This window comes from Chlorocebus sabaeus, chromosome 27, assembly GCF_047675955.1.
Source record: "Chlorocebus sabaeus isolate Y175 chromosome 27, mChlSab1.0.hap1, whole genome shotgun sequence".
Lineage (NCBI taxonomy): Eukaryota > Metazoa > Chordata > Mammalia > Primates > Cercopithecidae > Chlorocebus > Chlorocebus sabaeus.
In genome coordinates, this window is record NC_132930.1 from 47,764,647 (window position 1) to 47,792,252 (window position 27,606).

The 27,606-nt window shown below is 51.2% G+C and overlaps 1 protein-coding gene across 1 annotated transcript; it reads left to right on the forward strand.

Annotated features, from left to right (window-relative positions):
* The first annotated feature begins 1,095 nt into the window (after positions 1-1,095).
* On the forward strand, positions 1,096-27,128 carry NELFA (negative elongation factor complex member A). Its single transcript, XM_008018126.3, has 11 exons — positions 1,096-1,375; positions 17,656-17,827; positions 19,842-20,003; positions 22,021-22,110; positions 23,516-23,646; positions 23,735-23,804; positions 24,056-24,144; positions 24,990-25,101; positions 25,765-26,030; positions 26,183-26,282; positions 26,382-27,128. Exons 1-11 carry the CDS (start codon positions 1,133-1,135, stop codon positions 26,564-26,566), a joined length of 1,620 nt encoding a protein of 539 aa, XP_008016317.1. The 5' UTR covers positions 1,096-1,132; the 3' UTR covers positions 26,567-27,128.
* The last annotated feature ends 478 nt before the right edge of the window (positions 27,129-27,606 follow it).

The following is a 27,606-nucleotide window of genomic DNA, read 5'->3' on the forward strand; positions in this document are numbered from 1 at the left end:
CCAGCCCTGATCTGTAGCATTTGCGGGTTTCCACCGTGTGACTTCCGCAGGACTGCCAAGTTCAAGCCGCCAAGGCCAGGGCACTGCCAGCAGCTGGGCTGAGCCCTGTTCTCCCTGCGTTCCCACTGCCCAGTGGCAACAGCTGTGAACGGCGGCAGGCTCATAGCAGTGGAAGAACAAGGAAAAGACCTTTTAAAAAAAGATACTATAATACAGAAGCTAGGCAAGGCGGCCCCGGCCTGTAACCCCAGCACTCTGGGAAGCAGAGGCGGGCGGGCGGATCGCTTGAGCCCAGGAGTTTGAGACCAGCCTGGCCAACATAGAAAGGCCTCGTCAAAAAGACAAAAGAGTAAAATGAATTTAATAAAATGAGGTTCAACTTTTACTCATGTTTGTACCTAATGACAAGCTCGTAAAACTGAAAAGTTCACTATTGGCTCCTGCCCATAGGCTCCAGGCCGAGTAGGGGCCGGGGCCTCCCTGCACTGCGGGGTCACGGGTGCCCCGGGACCACTCCCCGAGCGCCCTCCGACCCGCATGCTCAGCGCAGCTCCGTTGGCGGCGCGCCACGGGCAGAGCGGGTTCAGCGGGGAACGGAAGCTCAGCGCGGAGACTGGGATCCCGCAGGCTCACTCCGCAGGGCCGCGGCTCCTCTCTGTGCAGGTGCTGGGCCCGCAGGGGCGGGCGACGAGGTCCGCGCCGAGACCCAAGCGGGGAGAAAGCGAAGAGCGGAGGACGGGGCAGGCGCACCGGGAACCTCCGCCCCTACGCACGAGCCGAGAGTGCGGCGCTTGACACCTGCACTGCAAACGCCAGGCCGCATCCCGAGCTCCCAAGCCGCGAATACGCGCGCCCGCTCGTGACGTCATCTTTTGCGGTCTCCCCGAGAGTCGGCAGCGGGCGCCGCCATGATGCGTTACGGAAGCCGATAGTTCTTGCCCGGCGTCACCCCGTCGTTCCGGCTCTCGACGTTGCCACAGAGCTTCCGAGAGACGCGGCCGCCACCCAGAAGCGCTCTCGTTGGAAGCCCCGCTCGTGGGGCCCTGCTGCCTGCGCCGCCTCTGCCGCCCGCAGCCCGACGGGCGCCGCCATGTTGGGGTCCTAGCCGGGGGCGTGTAGGTGTCTTCATAAGATGCCGGGGCTGCGGCGCGCGCTTTCCCCCAAGATGGCGTCCATGCGGGAGAGCGACACGGGCCTGTGGCTGCACAACAAGCTGGGGGCCACGGACGAACTGTGGGCGCCGCCCAGCATCGCGTCCCTGCTGACGGCCGCGGTCATCGACAACATCCGTCTCTGCTTCCATGGCCTCTCTTCGGCGGTGAAGCTCAAGTTGCTACTGGGGACGCTGCACCTCCCGCGCCGCACGGTGGACGAGGTGAGGCAGGCGGGGCGCCCCGCGGCCTCCAGATTCCCAACCTTCCCACCTCCGACCCGCACACCCTACTCCTGCCCCTGCTCCGGACCCTCCTCGGTCCCTCCCCCACCTTCCCATCCCCCTTCAGACTGTCAGCCTCCCCAGGGTCCTCAGCCCTCACGCCCCCTCCTCGCTCCTCCTAATCCCTCCCTCCAGTCCTCACCTCCCCCTGGGTCTTCATCCCCCGCCTCGATCCTCATCTCCCACCTCGGTTCTCATCCCCACCCTGGGTTCTCAGCTCCCCCACCCCGCACCTCCTCGCGCCCTGGGAATCCCCCCCAGGGTCCTCACCTCCCTACTCTTCGTCCTCACCCCTACCTAAGTTTTCACCTCCCCTGGGATCCTCAGCCTCCTCCGCGCCGGGCCCCGGGTTCTCACTACGACCCCCAGTTCCTCACTCCCCTCCTTGGGTCCCCGGGTACTCATCCTCCCCCGCCCCCGGTCCTCACCGCCCTAATCCCCCACCGTCCCAAAGCGACCCACTCTCGGGGTGGGGGTGCGCCGGCCCCAGCGGGGTCTCCCGTCGGGGACGCAGCCCTGGTGACCAGGGCGAGGGCGGGGGTCCCGAGAGAAACCCATGTGAGGAAGGGGCGGCCTGTGCTCTGCAGCTCCGGTGTCCGCTGACTGCATTCTCTTGTTCTCACCTCGCAAAGACCTCGGCCGCCCGGAGCGCTCTATGTCCATTTTACTCTTTTCTGCACGCTGTTTGGCGTCATTCCAATGAGTGGGTGTGTGAGGTTTGTTTTCTTTTTCCTCAACGTTATATTGTATCTCTTTCCGTGCGAAATAAACCAAGTAGTTTTGCAGACTATTGAAGCCCCGTGGTTGTTTAAACGTTCCCGGCTACTGGTGTATTATATTATAGGTTGTAATTGTTTTTTACTGAGATATGACAGGTATGGAAAAGTGCATTTTTGTTCAGTTTCACGAATAATAATAGCATCGTGAGCCACTCCTGTGATCCTCACACAGGTGGAGATACAGAACCATGCCTGTTCCTTGGAAGCCTCCCATTGGTAATCACAGCCTTCTTACTTTCCCCTCCCTCATTTTGGAAAGGTGATCATTTCTGTACCATCTCCCCGGTGTTAGCAATTATTTATGCACCCCTGAATGGCACAGCTTGATTGCCTGATTTGGACTTAGTGTGATGGTATCATAGTGTATTTTGTGTGTGGCGTGCATGTGCCCTTTTGGTGGACACCTTGACAGTTTCATCCAGGTTGCAGCTGACTTGGTTTAATTTTCACTGCTCTGTGGTATTCCTTTGAGCACGAAGCACTCTATCCATTCTATCACAGTGACACATTTAGCTTATGGCCAGTTGTGTGCTGTTGTAAATAATTCTGTTACTACATTATTGTGATGTGTTGCATCAGGTATTTGGAATCTTGGGATTTCTCTAGGGTATGATATCTAGGAGTGGAATTGTGGGGATCATAGGATTATGCCAAATTATTTTTCAGAGTGTTTTGTTTTTGTTTTTTTGTTTTGTTTAAGACCGGGTCTGGCGCGCTGTCACCCAGGCTGGAGTGCAGCTGCACAATCATGGCTCACTGCAGCCTTGACCTCCTGGGCTCAGGTGATCTTCCCATCTCAGCCTCCTGAGTAACTGGGAATACAGGGTTTCACCATGCTGCTGAGGCTGGTCTTGAATTCCTGACCTCAAGCAGTCTGCTTGCCTCAGCCTCCTAAAGGGCTGGGATTACAGGTGTGAACCATGGCACTCGGCCTGCTTCTTGGTTTTCTGTTTTGAGAATTGTATATTCAAATCTGCTTTTAAATTCTCTTTTTTCCCATTGTTTTGTAAGAGTATCTTTTTTATTATTATAAATGCTAGATGTCAGTCCTTTTTCAGTTACAAATATCTCCCAGTTGTCCTTTGACTTAGCTTCCTGGAATCCTTTTTTTTTGTTTTTTTGTTTTTTGACCCCAGGCTGGAGTTCTGTGGCCCGATCTCTGCTCACTGCAAGCTCCGCCTCCCGGGTTCACACCATTCTCCTGCCTCAGCCTCCCGAGTAGCTGGGACTACAGGCGCCCGCCACCACACCCGGCTAATTTTTTGTATTTTTAGTAGAGATGGGGTTTCACCGTGTTCGCCAGGATGGTCTTGATCTCCTGACCTCGTGATCCACCCACCTCAGCCTCCCAAAGTGCTGGGATTACAGGCGTCAGCCACCATGGCCGGCTTTTGTTTTTCATTTTTTGTTTTTTTTTGAGACAGCGTCTCACTTCGTCACCCAGGCTGGAGTCTAGTGGTATAATCATAGCTCACTTTAACCTTGAACTCCTGGACTTAAACAGTCCTCCCTCCTCAACCTCTGTACTAGCTGGTACAACAGATGCTCTACCACCACGCCTGGCTAATTTTTGTGCGTGTGTATGAAGATGGTGGGGGTCTTACTATATTGCCCAGGCAGGTCTTGAACTAGCATCAAGTGATCCTCCTGCCTTGGCCTCCCATAGTGTTGGGATTACAGGTGTGATCCGTGCGTCCAGCGTCTTCCTGGAATCGTGGATGAATAGAAACTCCTAGTTTTTACGTAGATGGTGTATTCATCTGCCCACTATCATTGGTGCCTATTGTGTCCCCAAGGGACATGCCCGGAACACTCCCTGGGTTATCTTGGCGTAGCTGTACGGTTTTGCCTTTTGCACTTGAATCTTCAGTCTGTGTGGAATTGATTGTGTGAAGCAGGGAGTCTAATTTTCCACGTGGATGTCCAGTTAGTCCAGCATCGGACGTTGATTGAAATGACTGTCCTTTTCCATTGATCTGCACTGTAACTTCTGCTGTGGATCTGTTTCTGGGCTGTGCTCTGTTCTTTTGGTCATTTACATATTGATGTGCTAATAACCCACTAAGTCGGTTCCTGTCACTTTATTTCTAAGTCTTGTTAGCTGACGGAGCAAACCCTCCCACTGTATTTTTCTCTGGGATCATCTTTGGCTATTCTTGTCCCTTCACACGTCTACCTGTATCTTCTATACTTACTTCTTCCACACATAGAGCCTGCCTGCTGGGATTTTAAGGCTGAACCGAATTTGCAGTTCATTCTGGGGTGTTGTCCTCTTTATATTGCATCTTATAATTTGTGGGTGTGGGCATATCTATTTAGCTGTTCTTTATGATCTCTGTAGAGGCCTTCCATCTCATATATTACCACCTAGTTAGTATTTTCCACGCCGTTGTACATGGGGTCTGTTAGTCTTAGTTTTGACTTGTTGCTGGTTTAAGAAACGCAGTTGAGGCCGGGCGCGGTGGCTCAAGCCTGTAATCCCAGCACTTTGGGAGGCCGAGACGGGCGGATCACAAGCTCAGGAGATCGAGACCATCCTGGCGAACACGGTGAAACCCCGTCTCTACTAAAAAAATACAAAAAACTAGCCGGGCGAGGTGGCGGGCGCCTGTAGTCCCAGCTACTGGGGAGGCTGAGGCAGGAGAATGGCGTAAACCTGGGAGGCAGAGCTTGCAGTGAGCTGAGATCCGGCCACTGCACTCCAGCCTGGGCAACAGAGCGAGACTCCGTCTCAAAACAAACAAACAAACAAAAAAACAAAAAAGAAATGCAGTTGATTTTTGTGTTTTGTGTTTTGGTTTTTGTTTTTGAGACAGAGTCTCACTCTGTCACCCAGGCTGGAGTGCAGTGGTGCGATCTTGGCTCACTGAAACCTCTGCTTCCCCACCTCAGGTGATCCACCTACCTCGGCCCCCCAAAGTGCTGGAATTACAGGTGTGAGCCACTGTGCCCGGCCTGATTTTTGGATAATGAGTTTGTGACTAGCATCTGTGCTAAAGTTTTGCTAGTTGCAAAAATTTTTTTCTATAGAATCTTCTTGATTTTTCTGTGCATTTCATATTATTTTTCTTTCTCCAATTACCTTTTGTTTTTTTCTTGTCTCACTGGACTGGCCAGGACCCTCCTTCGATCACACAGGGAGAACTTGGAATGTTTTGCCAGTAAGCATCATGTTCCCTGTTGTCTTTAATAAATACCCTTTATCTAGTTAAGGAAATTCTCTTCTTAGAAGACTTGTAAAAAAATCTTTTAATCATGAATTATTAAAAAATAGCTTTATTAAGATATAACGTATAGCTGGGTGCAGTGGCTCATGCCTGTAATTGCAGCACTTTGGGAGGCCAAGATGGGCGGATTGCTTGAGCCCAGGCATTTGAGATCAGCCTGAGCAATATGGTGAAACCCCGTCTCCATAAAAAATATAAAAATTAGCCACGGGTGGTGGCACATGGCTGTGGTCCCAACTACTTGGGAGGCTGTGGCGAGAGGATCGCTTGAGCCTGGGAGGTTGAGGATGCCGTGAGCCATGATTGCGTCACTGCACTCTGGCCTGGGCTACAGAACAAGACCCTGTCTCCAAAGAAAAAATATATTATTTATATTATTTATGTACCATATAATTATGCCAGATAGTTCACAATTTAAAATGTACAGTTCAGTGCTTTTTAGTATATTTACAGAGTTGATGATCATTCTAGTCAGTTTTCGAACATTTTCATCATCCCCCAAATAAATCCTATACTCATTAGCGTTTCCCCAGTCCTCTTCCTCCCCACTCCTAGGTGACTAGTAATCTAAGTTTTGCTTTATAGATTTGTCTATTCAGGATATTTTATATAAATAGAATCATACATTTAATGTAATTTTTTTTTTTTTGAGACAGAGTCTTGCCCTGTCACCAGGCTGGAGTGCAGTGGCGTGATCTCGGCTCACTGCAAGCTCCGCCTCCTGGGCTCACGCCATTCTCCTGCCTCAGCCTCCCAAGTAGCTGGGACTACAGGCACGCGCCACCATGCCCAGCTAATTTTTGTATTTTTAGTAGAGATGGGGTTTCACCGTGTTGGCCAGGCTGGTCTCTATCTCTTGACCTCGTGATCTGCCCGCCTTGGCCTCCCAAAGTCCAAAGTGCTGGGATTATAGGCGGGAGCCACTGAACCCTTTATTTCCTCTTTAAAAAAAAAAAAAAAAAAGGTTGCCTCTGCAGAGCATGCAGGTTTGTTGCATAGGTCTACGTGTGCCGTGGTTTGCTGGACCTGTTGACCCATCCTTTAAGTTCCCTCCCCTCACTCCCACCCCCAACAGGCCCTGGTGTGTGTTGTTCCCCTCTGTGTGTCCATGTGTTCTCAATGTTCAGCCGACTCCCGCTTATGAGTGAGAACATGCAGTGTTTCATTTTCTGTTCCTTTGTTAGTTTGCTGAGGATGGTGGCTTCCAGTTTCATCCATGTCCCTGCAAAGGACAGGATCTCATTGCTTTTTATGGCTGCATAGTATTCCACGGTGTGTATGTATCACATTTTCTTTATCCAGTCCTTCATTGATGGGCATTTGGGTTGGTTCCATGTTCTTGCTATTGTAAGCAGCGCTGCAGTAAACATACATGTGCATGTGTCTTTATAGTAGAATGATTTATAATCCTTTGGGTGTATACCCAGTAGTGGGATTGCTGGGTCAAATGGTATTTCTGGTGTTAGATCCTTGAGGAATCGCCACACTGTCTTCCACAATGGTTGAACTAATTTACATTCCCACCAACAGTGTAAAAGCCTTCATATTTCTCCACAGCCTCTCCAGCATCTGTTGTTTCCTGACTTTTTAATAATTGCCATTCTGAGTGGCATGAGACGGTATCTCGTTGTGGTTTTGATTTGCATTTATCTGAAGTTCAGTGACGTTGAGCTTTTTTTCATGTTTATTGGCCTCGTAAATGTCTTCTTTTGGGAAGTATCTGTTCACTTCCTTTGCCCACTTTTTGATGGGATTGTTTGTTTTTCTCTTATAAATGTAAGATCCTCGTAAATTCTGGATATCAGATGGGTAGATTGCAAAAATGTTCTCCCATTCTGTAGGTTGCCTGTTCACTCTGATGATAGTTTCTTTTGCTGTGAGAAGCTCTTTAGTTTTATTAGATTCCATTTGCCAATTTTGGCTTTTTTTCCTGTCACTTTTGACGTTTTTGTCATGAAGTGGTTGCCCGTGACTGTGTCCTGAATGATATTGCCCAGGTTTTCTTCTAGGATTTTTATGGTTTTGGGTTTTACATTTAAGTTTTTAATCCATCTTGAGTTAATTTTTGTATGAGCTGTAAGGAAGGGGTCCAGTTTCAGTTTTCTGCATATGACTAGCCAGTTTTCCCAGCACCATTTACTGACTAGAAGATCCTTTCCCCATTCCTTGTTTTTGTCAGGCTTGTCAAAGATCAGATGGTTGTAGATGTGTAGTGTTACTTCTGAGGTCCCTTTTCTGCTCCATTGGTCTATGGGTCTGTTTTGGTAGCAGTACCATGCTGTTTTGGTTACTGTAGCCTTGTAAGTATAGTTTGAAGTCAGGTACCGTGATGCCTCCAGCTTTGTTCTTTTTGCTTAGGATTGTCTTGGCTACACGGGATGTTCTTTGATTCCATATGAAATTTAAAATAGTTTTTTCTAATTCTGTGAATAACGTCAATGGTAGTTTGTTGGGAATAGCATTGAATCTGTAAGTTACTTTGGGCAGTATGGCCATTTTCATGATATTGATTCTTCCTATCCATGAGGATGGAATGTTTTTCCGTTTGTTTGTGTCCTCTCTTATTTTCTTTTTTTTTTCTGAGATAGAGTCTTGCTCTGTCGCCCAGGCTGGAATGCAGTGGCACGAACCAAGGCTCACTGCAACCTCTGCCTCCCAGGCTCAAGCAATTCTCCTGCCTCAGCCTCCCGAGTAGCTAGGATTACAGGCTTGTGCCACCACGCCCAGCTAATTTGTGTATTTTTAGTAGAGACGGGGTTTCACCATGTTGGCCAGGCTGGTCTCAAACTCCTGACCTCAGGTAATCCGCCTGCCTCGGCCTCCGAAAGTGCTGGGATTATAGAAGTGAGCCACTGTGCCTGGCCCCTCTCTTATTTTCTTGAACAGTGGTTTGTAGTTCTCTTTGAAGAAGTCCTTCACATCCCTTGTTAGCTGTATTCCTAGGTATTTTATTCTCTAGTGATTTTGAATGGGAGTTCATTCATGATTTGACTCTTTGCTTGCCTATTAAAATCACATTGATTTTGTATCCTGAGACTTTGCTGAAGTTGCTTATCAGTTCAATAAGTTTTTTGACTGAGTCGATGGGGTTTTCTAAATATAAAATCATGTCATCTGCAAACAGAGACAACTTGACTTCCTCTCTTCCTATTTGAATACCCTTTATTTCTTTCTCTTGCCTAATTGCCCTGGCCAGAACTTCCAACACTATGTTGAATAGGAGTGGTGAGAGAGGGCATCCTTGTCTTGTACCGGTTTTCAAAGAGAGTACTTCCAGCTTTTGCCCATTCAATATGGTATTGGCTGTGGGTTTGTCCTAAATAGCTCTTGTTATTTTGAGATACGTTCCATTAATGCCTAGCTTCTTGAGAGTTTTTAACATGCAGGGATGTTGAATTTTGTATCAAAGGCCTGTTCCGCCTCTGTTGAGATAATCATGTGGTTTTTGTCTTTGGTTATTTATGTGATAGATTATGCTTGCTGATTTGCATATGTTGAACCAGCCTTGCATCCCAGGGATGAAGCCGACTTGATCATGGTGAATAAGCTTTTCGATGTGCTGCAGGATTCGGTTTGCCAGTATTTTATTGAGGATGTTCACATTGATATTCATCAGGGATACTGGCCTAAAGTTTCCTTTTTTTGTTGTCTCTTCCCAGTTTTGGTATCAGGATGGTGCTGGCTTCATAAAATGAGTTAGGGAGGAGTCACTCCTTTTCCATTGTTTGGAATAGTTTCAGAAGGAATGGTACCAGCTCCTCTTCGTATTTCTGGTAGAATTCAGTTGTGAGTCCGTCTGGTACTGGGCTTTTTTTGGTTGGCAGGTTATTACTGCCTCAATTTCAGAGCTTGTTATTGGTCGTTCAGGGATTCAACTTCTTCCTGGTTTAGTTTTGGGAGGGTGTATGCACCCAGGAATTTATCCATTTCTTCTAGATTTTCTAGTTTATTTGTATAGAGGTGTTTATAGTATTCTCTGATGGTAGTTTGTGTATCTCTGGAGCCAGTGGTGCTATCACCTTTATTATTATTATTATTATTATTATTATTGGTGTCTATTTGATTCTTCTCTCTCTTCTTTATTAGTCTGGCTAGTGTTCTATCCATTTTGTTAATTTTTTCAAAAAACCAGCTCCTGGATTCGTTAATTTATTTATTTTTTTTGAAGGGTTTTTCGTATCTCTGTGTCCTTTAATTCTTCTCTGATCTTAGTTATTTCTTTTTTTCTGTTAGCTTTGGGGTTAACTTGCTCTTGCCTCTCTAGCTCTTTTAATTGTGATGTTAGGGTGTCGATTTGAGATCTTTCTAGCTTTCTAATGTTGGCATTTAATGCTGTAAATTTCGCTCTTAACACTGCTTTAGCTGTGTCCCAGAGATTCTGGCCCATTGTCTCTTTGTTCTCATTGGTTTCAAAGAAATTCTTGATTTCTGCCCTAATTTCATTATTTACCCAGGAGTCATTCAAGAGCAGGTTGTTCAATTTCCGTGATATTCTGTGGTTTTGAGTGAGTTTCTTAATCTTGAGTTCTAATTTGCACTGTGATCTGAGAGACTGTTGTGATTTAGTTCTTTTGCATTTGCTGAGGAGTATTTTACTTCCAATTATGTGATTGATTTTAGAATAAGTGCCATGTGGCACTGAGAAAAATACATGTCCTGTTGATTTGGGATAGAGAGTTCTGTAGACGTCTGCTAGGTCCACTTGATCCAGAACTGAGTTCAAGTTCTGAATATCCTTGTTAGTTTTCTGTCTCGTTGATCTAATACTGACAGTGGGGTGTTAAAGTCTCCTCCTGTTATTGTGTGGTAGTCTAAGTCTCTTTGTAGGTCTCTAAGAACTTGTTTTATGAATCTGGGTGCTCCTGTATTGGGTGCATATGTATTTAGGATAGTTAGCTCTTCTTGTTGAATTGTTCCTTTTACCATTGTGTAATGCCCTTCTTGTCTTCTTTGATCTTTGTTGGTTTAAAGTCTGTTTTGTCAGAGACTAGGATTGCAACCCGTTTGTTGTTGTTGTTGTTTGTTGTTTGTTTTTGCTTTCCATTTGCTTAGTAAAGTTTCCTCCATCCCTTTATTTTGAGCCTGTGTATGTCTTTGCATGTAAGATGAGTCTTCTGCATACAGCACACTGATGGGTCTTGACTCCTTATCCAATTTGCCAGTCTGTGTCTTTTAATTGGGGCATTTAGCCCATTTACATTTAAGGTTAATATTGTTATGTGTGAATTCGGTCCTGTAATCATGATGCTAGCTGGTTATTTTGCACACTAGATGCAGTTTCTTCATAATGTCTTTGGTCTTTATATTTTGGTGTGTTTTTTCAGTGGCTGGTACCGGTTTTTCTTTCCATATTTAGTGCTTCTTTCCGGAGCTCTTCCAGGGCAGAGCTGATGGTAACAAAATCCCTCAGCATTTGCTTGTCTGGAAAATATTTTATTTCTCCTTCACTTATGAAGCTTAGTTTGGCTGGATATTAAATTCTGGGTTGAAAATTCTTTTCTTTAAGAATGTTGAATATTGGCCCCCAATCTCTTCTGGCTTGTAGAGTTTCTGCAGAGGTCTGCTGTTAGTTAGTCTGATGTACTTCCCTTTGTAGGTGACCTGGCCTTTCTCTCTGGCTGCCCTGAACAGTTTTTCCTTAATTTCGACCTTTGATGATTATGTGTCTTGGGGTTGATCATCTCGTGGAGTATCTTAGTGGGGTTCTCTGTATTTCCCGAATTTGCATGTCGGCCTGTCTTTCTAGGTTGAGGAAGTTCTCCTGGATGATATCCTTAAGTGTGTTTTCTAGCTTGTTTCCATTCTCCCCATCTCCTTCTGGTACTCCAGTCAGTAGTAGGTTGGGTCTTTTTATGAAGTCCTATATTTTTTTAAGGCTTTGTTCGTTCCTTTTCATTCTTTTCTCTCTATTCTTGTCTGCATGTCTTATTTCAGTAAGGTGGTCTTCAAACTCTGATATCCTTTCTTCTGCTTGATGGATTCAGCTGTTGATACTTGCGGATGATTCACAAGGTTCTTGTGCTGTGTTTTTCAGCTCCATCAGGTCATTTATGTTCCTCTCTAAACTGGGTATTCTAGTTAGCAATTCCTTAACCTTTTATCAAGGTTCTTAGTTTCTTTGCATTGGGATAGAACATGCTCCTTTAGTTCGTTTTTTTGTTTTGTTTTGTTTTGTTTGTCTGTTTATTTTTACCCATCTTCTGAAGCCTACTTCTGTCAACTCGTCCATCCAATCCTCCATCTAGTTCTGCGCCCTTGATGGAGAGACATTGTGATCATTTGAAGGAGAAGAGGCACTCTGGCCTTTGGGGTTTTCAGCATTTTTTCGTTGATTCTTTCTCATCTTCATGAGTTTGCCTAGTTTCAGTCTTTGAGGCTGCTGACCCTTGGATGGGGCCATTTGTTGTGGTTGTTGTTGTTGTTGATGCTATTGTCATTTTCTGCTCGTTTGTTTTTCCTGCAATAGTCAGGTCCCTCTTCTGTAGGGCTGATGCAGTTTGCTGGGGGTTCTCTTCAGGCCATTTTCATCTGATTCACTCCCGTGCCTGGAGGTGTCACTAAAGGAGGCTGGAGAACAGCAAAGATGGGTTCCTGCTCCTTCTTCTGGGACCTCTGACCTCGAGGGGCGCCCACCTGATGCCAGTAAGATCGCTCCTGTATAGGATGTTAGTGGCTACACCATCTTACATTCTCCATAGTGATTTTTGAGTGTTCAGTCTCTCACATCCTTGCCAACATTTGTTATCTTTTTGATGTAGCCATCCTAGTGGGTATGAACACAAGGGAACTTTAAATTTTATCAAATGCTTAAATATCTATTGACATGTAATTCACCACATTAACAAAATACCTTTAATTGTAAACCAACCTTGCATTCCTGAGGTAAACCTAAATTGGTCATTTTATGTTGTTGGATTATATCATCCTGAGGTTTTGTATAGGGATTTTGTATTGTATCTTTGTTCTTGGGTGAGATTGACCCGTAGTTTTACTTACCCAGACTGTCTTTGTTGGATTTTGGTATTGGGGTTATGCTACCCTTAAAAAAGGATTTGTAACGTATCTGGTCTTTTCTTTCTCTTTGGAAAGTTTGTTTACTAATGGAGTGATTTCCTCCTAAATATTTGGTAGAACTTGGTAATGAAGCCTTCTGGACCTGAAATTTACTTTGTGGGAGGATTTTTCGGTATTGATTTTTGTTTTTATGAGTTTTGTTTGTTTGCTTGTTTTAATGCATAGTGTCACTGTCACCCAGGCCGGAGTGGCAGTGATGTGATCATAACTCACTGTAACCTTAAACTCGTAAGCTCAAGTGATCCTCCTTCCTCAACCTGCTGGGCAGCTAAGACTACAGGCATGTACCACCATACCTGCCTACTTTTCTTTTTTTTTATTTTTTTGTAGAGAGAGTGTCTCAAATACCCTTCTGTCATCGAGGCTGGAGTGCCATGGTGTGATCTTGGCTCACTGCAACCTCCACCTTCCAGGCTCAACAATTCTTGTGTTTCAGCCTCCTGAGTAACTGGGATCACAAACGTGCACCACCATGCCCGGCTAATTTTCGTATTTTTAGTAGAGACGGGCTTTTGCCACGTTGGCCAGTCTGGTCTCAAGCTCTCGACCTCAAGTGATCCACCTGCCTCGGCTGCCCAAATTTCTGGGATTACAGGCATGGGCCAACATGACCAGCTCAACATCTTCTTTGTAAATGTCAAAAACATGTGTAGTGATTATTTCTTATTTTTTCCCCCTTGATCCATCTCACCAGATGTTTGTTGATTTTATAAGAATTTTCAAAGTACCAGCTTCTGGTTTTGTTGATCCTTGCTTTCTGTTTCACTAATTTTTGCACTAATTTTCTTCTAATTACAGTGGTAGCTGCATCCCACAAGTTTTGATAGTCACAGAACTGTATCAAGTCAAAAATATTTTTAAATTTCAATAAGTTCTTCACTGATCCCTGTGTAATTTAGAAATGTTTCTTAATTTTCCTACATTGGAGGGGAAGAGATTTTAGTTTTGTTTTTATTATTAATTTCTAGTTGTATTGAGCTCTTGTCAGAGAATATGGTTTATATTATGTTAGTTGTTTGAAATTTAAGATTTGCTTAATGGCAAAATATATGGTCAGTTTTTGTAAATGTTGCAAGTAAGCTTGCGAATCACATATATTCTCTAGTTTTGAGATCCATTGCTCAGTGGATGTTCATTAGGCCAAATTTCTATAATCATGTTGTACAAATCTATTCTGTTCTTACTGTTTTTTGTTTTAAAGGTGTGGTGTCTTACTATGTTACCCAGGCTGGACTCAAACTCCTCAGCCTCCCAAGTATCACAGGCATGTGCAGCTTGATTTAAATTTAAAAAAAAAAATCAGTGAGAATAGGATTTGTTGATCTCCCCATTATGATTATGGATTTTTCTATTCTTCCTTCTCAGCTTATGCGGTATATATCTTGGGGCTGTGTTATTAGGTGCATCCAAGTTTATAGTTGTTATAGTTACCATGTGAACTCAACCTTGGATCTTTACATAGAGATCTCTGTATTTAGTAATGTTTTGTTCTTAAAATCTGCTTCTATCTAATATTAATGTAAGTATACCAGCTTTATTTTATATGTATTTTTCTTGGACTTTGTCCTTATGTATTTTGAGAAATTGTGATAAAGACCTCATTTAACTAGACTGTGAAAGGACTAGGCCATTCTGGGTAATTTACTTCTCTGAAAACAATTTTTTTTTAATTTTCTTGGTATTTAAAAAAAGGTTTATAAGACATTCTAATTTATCTATCTTAGTTTTCTTTCTTCATTTATTTAGGGGTCTGGTACCTTAGGGATATCATTCTGAAAATTAAACTTTTCTGCATAGGACCATAGATACAGGGTGACTAGAATAGATGACTGGGCTGGATGTGTTCCACAGTGTATTGGGCAGGATTCTCCAGAGAAACAGAACCAGGAGGGTATACAGACACACACATGCACACACACCAGGAGAGCCAGTGATGTAAGCCCTTAGACTCGAGACCCAGGAAGAGCTGATGTTCCAGCTTGAGTCTGAAGGCTGGAGAAGACCAATCTTCCATCTCAGACGGGCAGGAGTTCCCCTTCCTCAGCATTTTTGTTCTGCTTTGGTTTCCAGTTGATTGGATGAGACCCTCTCAACAGTAGGGAGGGCCCTCTGCCTCAGTACAATTCAGATGTTAGTCTCATGTAGAAACATCCTCACAGACACACCTAGAATCACGAGGGACTAACTGTCCAGGTACCCCATGGCCCAGTCAAGTTGACACATAAGGTTAACCTTATACATGGCATCTGCTACAACTTGTGTTTCTGAATGAAGTTCTGCAACCAGTTCACTGGTTTTGTAATGTGGGTGTTTTTTTTTTTTTAGACAGAGTCTTACTCTGTCGCCCAGGCTGGAGTGCATTGGCGCCATCTTGGCTCACCACAATCTCCACCTCCCAGGTTCAAGTGATTCTCCTGCCTCACCCTCCCCAGTAGCTGGGATTCCAGGAGTGCACCACCATGCCTGGCTAATTTTTGTATTTTCAGTAGAGACAGGGTTTCACCATGTTGGACAGGCTGATCTTGAACTCCTGGCCTCAAGTGATCTACCCGCCTCAGCCTCCCAGAGTGCTGGGATTACAGGCATGAGCCACTGTGCCCAGCCAATTTTTAATTTTTTTAAGAAATGAAATCTTGCTCTGTCGCTCAGGCTGGAGTGGAGTAGTGCCATCTTTGTTCACTGCAGCCTCGAACCTCTGGACTCAAATGATCCTCCTACCTCAGCCTCCTGAGTAGCTGGAAGCACAGGTGTGAGCCACTATACCCGGCCCTGTTCCTCTTAAAAGCTTAGTAAATAGCAGTCCTTTATACCAGGGACGAGGAGGAGAGATTTTAATGATGTGATAGTTTATTCAGTAAAGGGTACAGAAGTGAGTTAGGGCCCCTGCTCTCTCAGAATTACAGACCTCACAACATAGGCCCGGGCTGGGCATGGTGGTGGCGCCTGAATTCCCAGCACCGTGGGAAAACGAGGCAGGAGAATCTCTGGGACTGGGGAGGCAGAGGTTGCAGTGAGCTGAGATACTGTCATTGCACTCCAGCCTGAGTGACAACAGCGAGACTCTGTCTCAAAAAAAAAAAAAAAAAAAAAAGGCCCCAGGAGCTCGTTCCCCCCTTCCACCAGCAAAAGGCACCTTCCATGAAGCCGGAAGGGGCCCCCACCAGGCAGGGAATCTGCCAGCGCCTTGACTGATCTTAGACTCTCCACCTCCAGAACCATGAGAAGTAAATTTCTGTTGTGTGTAAGGCAAGCATTATCTTTTTTTTTTTCTTTTCTTTTTTGAGATGGAGTTTCGCTCTTGTTGCCCAGGCTGGAGTGCAATGGCATGGTCTCGGCTCACCACAACCTCTGCCTCCTGGGTTCAAGCGATTCCCCTGCGTCAGCCTCCTGAGTAGTTGGGATTACGGGAATGCGCCACCACGCCTGGCTAATTTTGTATTTTTAGTGGAGACAGGGTTTCACCATGTTGGGTGGTCTGGTCTCCAACTCCTGACCTCGTGATCCGTTCACCTCGGCCTCCCAAAGTGCTGGGATTACAGGCGTGAGCCACCGCACCTGGGAAAGCCGAGCGTTTTCTAACAGGTGTCCAAGTAGAGTAAGACAAGCTTCAACATACGCATTTTGGAGAGAGAAAACATTTACTCCATAACAGTGGTCCTTTTTGTTTTAAATTAACATCCCCGACTTTTTTTATCTTTACCGCCCACTTGCCTCTTGGCAGGCGTAGGGTTTCCCTGGGGCTGCTGTGAGGAGGCAGCACTGGCTGGGAACAGTGGGGCTGGGCGACTGCCAGAGTCACTGTGTGCGCAGCGCCTCCTGCAGCCACGTGGCATCTTCTCCAGCAGCGTGCGCTGTTCCCTGAACTCGGGTGGGCGTCGGGAGTGAGGGCTGGGGGCACAGGGTCAGAGGCCGAGGCAACACCCTCCCTAATGCCCAAGGAACAGAAGGGCTGGGCCACGCGGAGGTTCTTGACTCCTGAGGGCAGCTGGGTGTCCTGCAGGGCAGATGCAGGGGGGGCTTGGCAGCAGGCAGGCTCCCCTGGCACGACCTCTGACCTCTGCCCCTCGAGCCAACTTCCCTCCAGGCAGGAAGCCCATGAGGACAGTGAGGTCTGAGAGGAAGCTTTGGAAGGTCCTCCCACTCAGAGGCCACCAGGAGGTGCTGCTCGCGGGGACGTGATGGCCGCAGCCCTCTTAGTACAGGTCTCTGGCGCCTGACGCAGGGAGTGGGTGTCAGGAATGCCTTGTGCTGGGGTTTCAGCCCTGGCGTCCGGACAGGGCAGGCCGCTGTTGTTCAACCCCAGCTCCTGCCAGCCCAGCCATCTCACGCTGTGAGCAGCCCAGTGGACCCGTGGCAGAGGCACAGGCACGCCACGGCCTGGTTCTCTGCGTTTCCTTGTGGGAGGGGGTTTATGTGGCTGAAGCAGGTCCTGGTGTGGATGGATCTGGCCTCCCAGGCATTGAGGGAGCGCGGGGTGCACCTGCTTCCTCCACCCACATCGCCCGTGGCCTCCCAAAGGCCCTGGCCTCACTCCAGGTCCTGGGGCCACCTCCAGGCTCCATGCACGCCACCTCCCAGCGCCGTCCAGACCTGGAGGTGGCCATCCCTGCCCAGATGGTGACTAGGCTGACCAGCTCAGCTGGCACGGGTGCTGCCCAGGCCCCACCCCCTGCTGCCTGGGCACACACCCCCTGCGGCAGGTGACTCCACCCTGCTACTGTGCTCTGCTGTGCTGGGCACCTGCCTGCTGTACGCCCCTCATCCCCAGGATGCCCCGCTGGCAGGCTTTCTGTGGGGGCGGTGGTGGCCCCGGCGTCTCAGCCTTCAGGTTTTCTTGCATCTGCACACCGGTGGGGGAGAGCAAGCCCAGCAGACTGGGTGCTGCTGGGAGGTGGGAGGCTGCCAGGGGGGCACCAGATGCCAGGCCTTGCAACCTGGCAGTGGCTGTGGCAGCTCAGGGAAGCAAGGTGGCCCTGGGGTGAGGCCGGGGGCTCAGAGGAAGGAGAGCCCTCAGGAGGAAGTGTTGGGGGAGACTGCCAGAGAGCCCTGCCACTGCCCAGTGCCCATTCAGAAGCTCAGCAGGGAGTGGGCTCGGAAGTGGGCAAGGGCACGGTGGCACTGGCAACATCCTGTCTTGCAGATGAAGGGCGCCCTGGTGGAGATCATCCAGCTCGCCAGCCTCGACTCGGACCCCTGGGTGCTCATGGTCGCCGACATCCTGAAGTCCTTTCCGGACACGGGCTCACTTAACCTGGAGCTCGAGGAGCAGAATCCCAATGTTCAGGATATTTTGGGAGAACTTAGAGAAAAGGGTATGTTGTGTGGCTTTAATTCATGTTGGGAGGAGGGAAATGGATCTTTCTTGAAAAGTTTTTTTCTGAAATGCATTTGATTTTTAGACTGTTACGTTTTTCCATGTGTCCTGGTTCCTAAAATATTAACTGTGTACACACCTTCTTCCCGTGTAAGCTGCTGCCTGGCTTTTTGCCATCTTTGAAAACAAACTCAAAACTACCCACAGGCCCCATCCTCGCTGCTGCGGTGTCAGCGGGGGGCGGTGTTGGCGGCGGGGGGGGGGGGGGGGTGGCGGTGTTGGCGCCACTCGCGGTCTCTTCCTGGCTGGCTCCATGAGGGCAGGGGCTCTGCCCATTCAGGTTGTATCTGCAGATCCTAGATTCTAGGGCCCAGAACATTCCCTGGCCCGGAGTACATGCTCAGAAATGCATGTTGAAAATATCAGCAATTCAGTTGTTTAAATGTGAACTGAAAATTGCTTAGAAAATATTCGCAAGGCTAGGCTCCGTGGCTCTCTCCTGTAACCCTAGCACTTTAGGAGGCTGAGGTGGGCAGATTACTTGAGCCCAGGAGTTCAAGACCAGCCTGGGAAATATAGCAAGAACCCATTTCTACAAAAAATAAAAATTAGCTGGGCTTGGTGGCACGCGCCTGTCCTGCCAGGTACTTGGGAGGCTGAGACGGGAGGCTCACTTGAGCCTGGGAGGCCAAGGCTGCAGTGAGCCATGATTGTGCCACTGCACTCCAGCCTGGGTAACACGGTGAGAACGTATCTCTTTTTTTTTTTTTTTTTTTTGAGACGGAGTCTCACTCTGTCACCCAGGCTGGAGTGCAGTGGCGCGTTCTCGGCTCACTGCAGGCTCCACCTCCCGGGTTCACACCATTCTCCTGTCTCAGCCTCCTGAGTAGCTGGTACTACAGGCGCCCGCCACCACGCCCGGCTGATTTTTTTGTATTTTTAGTAGAGATGGGGTTTCACCGTGTTAGCCAGGATGGCGTCAATCTCCTGACCTCGTGATCCGCCCGCCTCAGCCTCCCAAAGTGCTGGGATTACAGGCGTGAGCCACCGCGCCCGGCCAAGAACGTATCTCTTAAAAAAAGAAAAAACAATTTGTAGATGGTTTTGAAGAACATGTGTTGATTGGATGCTTGTGCTTTTCTGAGTTTCTCTCCTGCTTTGGACAATTGCCACTGGTTCCTCAGAGCCCAGACGTTGTGCCCCAGCTCCTTCAAGGGCAGCACCCAGAGAGACAGGGTTGTGGGATGGAGACATCGAGGCTGCACACTCCTGCAGAGGCCCTCCTGGCCACCCCCCTGCAGGTGACACCTCTGCCCACCTGTGAGAGCACACACCACGCAGATGCCTCTGGAGCAGTGGTCTGGACAGGTCCACCCCACCCAGTGGTGTCTCTCAGGAGTGTCCCGCAGGCAGGAAGGCCGAGGGCGGTGAACTCTCATCTGCCTGCCTGGGCTTTTTCTCCAGGCGGGACACGTAGCCAGTTCAGGTGGGAGGTTGCCTGTCCCTGTGGGGCAGTTCCTGGGCTCTGAACCCTGGGTGACCATGCGGACTGAGGAGATGGATGTGGGCAGTTTGGATGAGGGCTGGGATTCCAGGAGAGACCACCGGCCTGGTTACCCTTGGGGATGGGAAGAGAGAAGCCCCAGATGGGGGGTCCTTCTTACATGGGGATGGGATCCATTAACATTTTATGTTCTAGAAGTGCCTGGAGCCCTCCAGGAATCACTGTACCATGTCCACTTGTGGTTCTCAATATCCACGGTGCCAAACTTTTTCCAGTTTGCAGCCCTCTCGAGGCACGCCCACCTCTCAGGCGTTCCTGTTCTGAAAACGCTCCTGGGTGTTCTACTGGAGCCGTGGGGAGTCAGTCTCTCGGGGACCCGAAAACAGCTGCAGCTCCCATGACCTAACCCTCGCCGAGGAGGGTGTGGGGCCGGGCAGCCACCAGCTCCTCTCGGCGGGGAGCTCTGCGGCCTGGGCGCCCTAACCGTCGTGTGGTTCTTACCGCGCAGTGGGCGAGTGTGAAGCGTCTGCCATGCTGCCACTGGAGTGCCAGTACTTGAACAAAAACGCCCTGACAACCCTCGCGGGACCCCTCACGCCGCCGGTGAAGCATTTTCAGTTGAAGCGGAAACCCAAGAGCGCCACGCTGCGGGCGGAGCTGCTGCAGAAGTGTGAGTGGCCACGGCCGCCATCGGGCCTTGTCTGTGTAGTTTCCACTCATAGGTTTCTTTAGGTTCTAAGGAACCAAGACTGCCCCTTCAGGATAGCGTTCTGGGCCGGGCATGGTGGCTCACACCTGTTGGGAGCCTGGGGCAGGTGGGTCGTTTGAGCCCAGGAATTTGAGACCAGCCAAGAAACCCCATCTCTACCAAAAATAGCAAAAAAATAGCGAGGCATGGTGGTGGCGTGCCTGTGCTCCCAGCTACTTGGGAGGCTGAGGTAGGAGGATCACCTGAGCCCGCGAGGTTGAGGCTACAGTGAGCTGTGATCACACCACTACACTCCATCCTGGGTGAGAGTGAGACCCTGTCTCATAAAAAAGAAGATGAAGTTCTGCCTGAAGTTTTTTTTTTTTTTTTTTTTTTTTTGAGACAGTCTTGCTCTATCGCCCAGGCTGGAGTGCAGTGGCACGAGCTGGGCTCACTGCAAGCTCCGCCTCCCGGGTTCAGGCCATTCTCCTGCCTCAGCCTCCCGAGTAGCTGGGACTACAGGCGCCCGCCTCCACGCCCGGCTAATTTTTTGTATTTTTAGTGGAGACGGGGTTTCACCGTGTTAACCAGGATGGTCTTGATCTCCTGACCTCGTGATCCGCCCGCGTCGGCCTCCCAAAGTGCTGGGATTACAGGCGTGAGCCACCACGCCCGGCCAAAGTTTTTTGTTAGAAGTTTATTTATCACTATATTAAACTTTGTGTTCTGAAAACATGCTTTAAAAACTTCAGAATTTAAGCCAGTCGTGGTGGTTTATGTAATCCCAGCACTTTGGGAGGCCAAGGCCAGCAGATCACCTGAGGTCAGGAATTCAAGACTAGCTTGGCCAACATGGTGAAACCCCGTCTCTACTAAAAATACAAAAATTAGCCAGGCGTGGTAGTGCAGGCCTGTAATCCCAGTTGCTAGGGAGGCTGAGGCAGGAGAATCGCTTGAACCTGGGAGGCGGAGGTTGCAGTGAGCTGAGATTGCACTCCAGCCTGGGCAACGAGAACAAAACATCATCTCAAAAAAAAAAAAAAAAAATCAAAAACTTCAGAATTTTAGGTTAAGGCATCTCTAATCTCTGTTACCAAATGAACTCTGTGCCAGCTGAGTCCCGCTGTTGGGCACGATGGGTGCCGTTGTGAATGGCTGGAGGGGCACCGTCCTTACTGTCACGTTGCTACCTTCTTGAGTGGCCAGTGCTCTCAATTTGACTTGAAAGATAGTTAATCATTTCATTTAACGTTTTCCCAAAGCACGACAAAGATTACAATAAAATCATTTTATTTTGAATGGTTATAGAATGAATATTTATAATGTACATCAATACCCCGTTTCTAGAGAATCCAAATGAAAGGCTGACAGCAGCTGTGCATGGGTCTTGGCTGGAACAGGCAGCAGCCGGGGCCCAGTGCTCTCCAGGAGGCTCTGTGCAGCCCCAGGGGCACTGGGTAGCCCATGAAGGACTCTGCTGGCCCCTTGGGCCCCACCCCACAGTGGAACACATCCCTTTTGAGGGCCAGCAGCGGCCTCAGGCTCTGCTTTGGGCACTCAGTGTCCCCTGACCCTTCAGCCTCACTGAACCAAGTCAGGAAAATCTCTTTGTTTGTTTCTTCCTCATATTTTTGTGTCTAGACCATGCTGCTGACCCTCAGCGAGGAGGGCACTCCCACTGAGCCAGGGGGAGGCCTGGGTCGACGGAGGGGGCCAGTGAGGCCCCTCAACTCCTCCTCTGCTGCTTCCCCCTGCCGTGGGGTCCTGGGAGGTGCAGCCACAGCCGCCCAGCTCCCGAAACTTGCTCACCTGAGTGAGTTTCTGACTTGTTGTAATGTGCGAGCTGGTGTCAGGCCCTGCTCGAAACAGCTGCTCATTAGAGAGAATGCAGTGTTCACAGCTCAGGCCGTCGGATGAATCCGCTTGACAGAGATGCGTTTACAAGGGCCAAGAGCTCTTGCTCTGAGGATCCCTGACACATGTGACCTCTTCCTTCCAGCCACGGAGACCGCCCAGCAGCTGAAGCGGAGCGCCGGGGTGCCCTTCCACGCCAAGGGCCGGGGGCTGCTGCGGAAGATGGACACCACCAGTAAGGCCCCCACCCCGGTGCCACGAGCCTTGCTTTTAGGGCAGTGCTAAGGGCTTGACCTGGAGACTCGGCTCCCTGTTGGGGAGGTGGTGCATGTGAATGACCCGCAGGCAGCAGTGTTGGGAGCACGCGGGAAAGCGAAGGCGCCGGGGCAGTTGTACCAGCTTCTGCCCTTGGGGAGCGCCCTGGGAGGGTGCGTGGGTGCTGAGACAGGAAGGCCGGGATCGGAGGACAGCGTTGGCCCCTGCTTCTCTGCTGTCGGCAGCGGCTTTCGGCCTTCCCAGCTCGGGCTCTCGGCCCCAAGTGCTGCTCTTGGGTTCCGAGTGTCCCTGGGAGGCTCCGCGGGGAGGGCGTGACCGTGTTCAGCCGCCCGCGGGGCTGCGCCCCTGCGCCCCTCCATCTGCCTTGTGCTCTCAGGGCTGGGTGTGAGCTTCAGCAGAATGGACCCTGATCACAGGAATACGGTGTGCCCTGGGAACCATGGCAGGGCATGCTCACCCCAGAGGGTGCTGGATAGTGACCTGGGGGCCAGAGGGCAGGACGGGTGCCGTCGTGTGCTGAGACAGCTGGGTGAACTTGCAGATGGGTGGGGCTGGAAGGGCACCCTGCATGCAGCCCCCGGACCAGCCTGGCTTAGTTTATTTGGGCTCCCATAATTCCACAGTGTTCACATGGGACCTAGTAGACGGCATCTTGGGTCTGCTGACTGTTGTCGCTGCGTTGGGGGGCCATCCCCAGGTCACATTCCTGCCCACCACAGCCAAGGTTCCACCTTGCTCTCCTCTGCCCCGCCTGGAGCAGACCCTTGTCTTTCCACCCCAACCAGGCATCCCAGTGCTGGGGCTGCACCTGCTGTCCCAGGGAGGGTGGGCCAGCAGTTGAGCAGTGTGTCCAGCCTGTCCCAGTGTGCTAACGGCATGGTCCGCCGGGTACCCTCTCTCCGGTCCTGGCACCATGAGAGCCGCGCATGCCCTGAAGGGTGTGTGTGGGCACTGGTGGGTAATGGCGTAGGCCTCAGGAGCGTCCTCGGGACAGGAGGACGAGGCTCGGGAGGGCAATCCTCGAGCCCAGGCTCCTGGCTTCGCGCCCCTGCCTGTGGACGCACAGGAAGGAGCCAGAGCTCAGCCTCCCGTGCTGGTGAGAGACTCCACCGGGTGAGATCCTGTGGCTGGGCTGGGGTGCCGCTGTCTTTGGTGTCTTGGCAAAGTGTGAGATTGTGGCTCCAGGCACTCCCCTGCTCCCTGAGGTCTGGGATTCTGGGGGTCCTGCCCGCTGCCCGCCAGGGATTTGGCCCTTCCCCACTGCAGCGCTAGCCTAGAAGGGGTGGGATGTTCTGGGCTCAGAGCGGGTGGAGGATGTTTGCCGGTCACTGCTGCTGGCCCTGACAGTTGCTGTCGTCCTCCAGCCCCACTCAAAGGCATCCCGAAGCAGGCACCCTTCAGAAGCCCCACGGCGCCCAGTGTCTTCAGCCCCACGGGGAACCGGACCCCCATCCCGCCTTCCAGGACGCTGCTGAGGAAAGAACGGGGTGTGAAGGTGGGCCCGTCCCCCAGCTCCTGTGGCGCCCTGAGGCCTGCCGTGCCCTGGTGCTGTCACTAAGGCAGGGCTGTGCTTGTCTTGGCAGCTGCTGGACATCTCTGAGCTGGATATGGTCGGTGCTGGCCGAGAGGCGAAGAGGAGAAGGAAGACTCTCGGTGGGGATTGGGGCCTGTGTGGAGGCGGCAGTGGGGGTCCCTGCGGGCCCTGCCCAGGTGGGGTGGGGCGTGTCCACGCTCAGCGGGCAGGGCTGTGCCCCTGTGAGGCTCCTCTTCCGTGGGTGGGCGCCTGCTTTTCTCCTCGCTCCTTGGCGGCCTCTCCTGGGAAGCTATTTGCTTCCCTGTTGCTGCCCCGAGCTGAGCCTGCAGACGCACCTGGGCACTGGTGAGGACGCCTGTTTTGTCCATAGATGCGGAGGTGGTGGAGAAGCCAGCCAAGGAGGAAACCGTGGTGGAGAACGCCACCCCGGACTATGCGGCCGGCCTGGTGTCCACACAGGTAGGGCTCAGGGCCGCACCCCACGTCTGGCACCGCTGCAGGTGCCCCTCTTGTTCCGATTGTGGCCACTCTAGTGTGTTCTGTTGGATAATATATGTATGTACATATGTGTGCGGTTTGTATTTATGCATATATGTGTATATGAGAGGCAGTGTGGGCCGCATCCTGATGTGGACATCAACTCAGGCTCAGAGCGGGAACCTGCCCCATGCTTGCTGGATGGGCTGCTGGGGGAGTCCTCCTCACCCCTGTGCCTCAGTGTCCCCTGTCAGGCAGGACTGGTGGAACCTGCCTTGCAGGTGGCCGTGAATGGGCACAGGACAGGCCTGTGCGGCTGCTGGGTGGTCAGAGGCCTCGGTGTCCTGGAGACCAGGCCCTGCCTGCGGGTAGGAGGCAGCCGTGGGGCGCGGCAGGTGCACAGAGGCTACAGTGGGTCGTCTGAGGCCAGGGCCTGGAGGAGGCCACACTGCAGGGTCACTTGGGGATAAGAAGCTCCTTCCTTCCCCTCGCGTTCGGGGTTTCTTTCCATGAGCCTCTTCCTTTTATATCAATGCTTCGTGGTAAGAAAAAGCATCAGTTCTGTCCTCAGAGATGGGCAGTTTGGGCTCCCCAACCCCTCCCCTCTCCTACACAGGAGCCGCTCAGTCCCCAACTCTGCTGGGGCACCAGGAGCCAGGGGTCCCTTTGCCCAGCCCAGGGAGCTGTGGACAGTGGCCCCCACCTTCCTGCTGTAGCTCGGGGCGGGGGCCACAGCTTGTGGCAGTGGAGCTCCAGGTCGGGCCGTGAGTTAGCACATGCCGGAAGCATGGCCTCTTCTGGGAGAAACCTTAAACTCTGTGTTCCAGAAACTTGGGTCCCTGAACAGTGAGCCTGCGCTGCCCTCCACGAGCTACCTTCCCTCCACGCCCAGCGTGGTTCCCGCCTCCTCCTACATCCCCAGCTCCGAGACGCCCCCAGGTGAGTCTGCTGGCCCCAGTCTGGAACCAGCTGAGCTGCCCACCAGGACGTGGCCTTGCCCATGGGCGCTGCCAGGACTGCGGTTCCCACTCCTGCATCTCTGTTGTCCCCCACCCGAGGCAGATGCCCTGCTTGTCAGCTTGAGCTCCACGACACAAACCAGCTGCTTTGCCCTGCCCGGCCCGTCCTGGGCACAGACAGCTGCCCCAGGACACCGCAGGAAGGGGATGGGGCTGGCAAGGGTCTTCTGCCAGGTGACCCAGCTGTTGTTGCTGGGTAGCCGGGAGGGGAGCCGAGGGCCATCCCCCCTAGATGGAGGGCACTGCCAGGCTCACGGCACCTCAGGCCATGTCCTGGGCCCCAGGGGCTTGAGAATACGGCCTACCTCTCTTCCCACCAGTGCCTGCGGTATGGTGACCTGCTGCAAGCCAGCAGCTGGCCAGAGTCCAGACATGTTATCTGCGGGTCTGGAAAGGCCTGAGACCACTGGCCTTGCTCTGACTGGGGCTCCTGGGCCTGTGCCCTGGCTGGGGGCCACAGGGAGTTCTCGTCCGAGGGTAGCAGGACAGAGAAGGGGAGCTGAGCCTGTCACCTCCAGGAGCGCTAGGGTTTGGGAACAGGGTAGCGGTCCAGCCCCCTCACCAGGCCCCGGTCTACCTGCAGCCCCCTCCTCCCGAGAAGCCAGCCGCCCACCAGAGGAGCCCAGCACCCCGAGCCCTACGCTGCCAGCGCAGTTCAAGCAGCGGGCACCCATGTACAACAGCGGCCTGAGCCCTGCCACACCCACGCCTGCAGCGCCCACCTCGCCTCTGACACCCACCACACCTCCGGCTGTCGCTCCTACCACTCAGACACCCCCGGTTGCCATGGTGGCCCCACAGACCCAGGCCTCTGCCCAGCAGCAGCCTAAGAAGAACCTGTCCCTCACGGTAGGTGTACCCTGGCGGGGCCCACAGGCCACCAGGTAGGTGGTATGGCCCTGGTCACCTGCTGTGGCATGGGGGTGCCACAGTGCCTGCAGGGGGATGCAGGAGGTGGTCCTGGTGGGGCCCTGGCACCCACACCCCTCTCCCCGCTGTAGAGAGAGCAGATGTTCGCTGCCCAGGAGATGTTCAAGACAGCCAACAAAGTGACACGGCCCGAGAAGGCCCTCATCCTGGGCTTCATGGCCGGCTCCCGAGGTGTGTTCATTAGGCAGGAGGGTCTGGGGTGCACCGGGCCGGGTGGGAGGCAGGCTCTTTGGCCCCAGACACCCACCCAGCAGCTCCTGCTCTCCGCAGAGAACCCATGCCAGGAGCAGGGGGACGTGATCCAGATCAAGCTGAGCGAGCACACGGAGGACCTGCCCAAGGCGGATGGCCAGGGCAGCACCACCATGCTGGTGGACACAGTGTTCGAGATGAACTACGCCACGGGTCAGTGGACACGCTTCAAGAAGTACAAGCCCATGACCAACGTGTCCTAGGGCCACCTGCCTCACAGCTGGCCCTCACTTGGGGGCTCCAAGGGACGATGGCTTTGCCGGCTTAAATTAACCAGACAGCGGACACCTGGCCCACGAGGTCCCCCAGCCACCGCCCTGCTGCTGACCCAGCCTGTTTTAAGTTCTGGATGCATTTCTCTGGGGTGTTTTGGGCTTATTTTTAAAATTTTAATATGGGTTCCTTTTTGTGTGATTTAAGACACTTTTTGGACTCAACGTTCCATTTTTGAATGTAGTAAATTAACCAAAAAAGTTACAACTTCCTAATTTTAGTGACAGCTCTGCCTGTTAGACTCTTACTTTTTAAAATCTTTTCTATTTTCCTCGCTGGGGCAGTGCCCTTGGCACGGTGGTACTGGGGGTGGGGCAGGGACACCTGACCACACCAGAGTGTGGGAGACGGCAGGCCTTGTCCCCTGCCAGTGCCTGCCTGGGAGTTTTGTATTCATCTTTTGTACAGTCGTGGACATTTAAGACAGTATTTGGGTACCTATTTTCATTGTAAAACTATCTGAACCATTAAAGTTTAGCTTTTCTAAAGAAAGCCACCATGGCTATGTTTGGGGCCAGCTTGTCCTCCCTGCTCCGGGGACCCAGTCCCTCCCTAGGCGGCCGTCAGGATGGGGTGGTCCAGGGCTGGGGGCTTCCTAGGACACCCTGGCCCACAGGGTGAGGAACAGGTAGGGTCAGCCCTCGGGGCACTCCCTTGACTTGGCTGCAGGCCTGGGGACCACCCGGCTCAGTCGACTGCAGGGCTGCAGGACAGCAGTGGTTCCTGCTCTCCAGACCATTTCGCCTTCAATGGGAATTTGGGAAGCAAATTATTTCTGAAAGAAGAAAGCATTTTTCCAAAGTCAGTTACGCCTGCTATTTCCAGTATTTGTTATACTTCCCAAGATGGCGCTGCCTCTCCCCAGCGGGTCAGGTCAAAGGCAAAATGACACGGTCAGGACAGGGAGCCCCACCCATGGGAAGCATCAGCGCCACGCCCAATCTTTGCAATTCAAAGTAACTGGAAATAA

What these genes read in the sequence shown, in the direction of transcription:
- NELFA (XM_008018126.3), top strand. Translation starts at nt 1,133, where the DNA reads ATGCCGGGGCTGCGGCGCGCGCTTTCCCCCAAGATGGCGTCCATGCGG. An exon ending in CGCGCCGCACGGTGGACGAG is followed by an intron (nt 1,376 to 17,655) that starts GTGAGGCAGGCG and finishes CCTGTCTTGCAG; the next exon opens with ATGAAGGGCGCCCTGGTGGA. An exon ending in CCGGCCTGGTGTCCACACAG is followed by an intron (nt 24,145 to 24,989) that starts GTAGGGCTCAGG and finishes TCTGTGTTCCAG; the next exon opens with AAACTTGGGTCCCTGAACAG.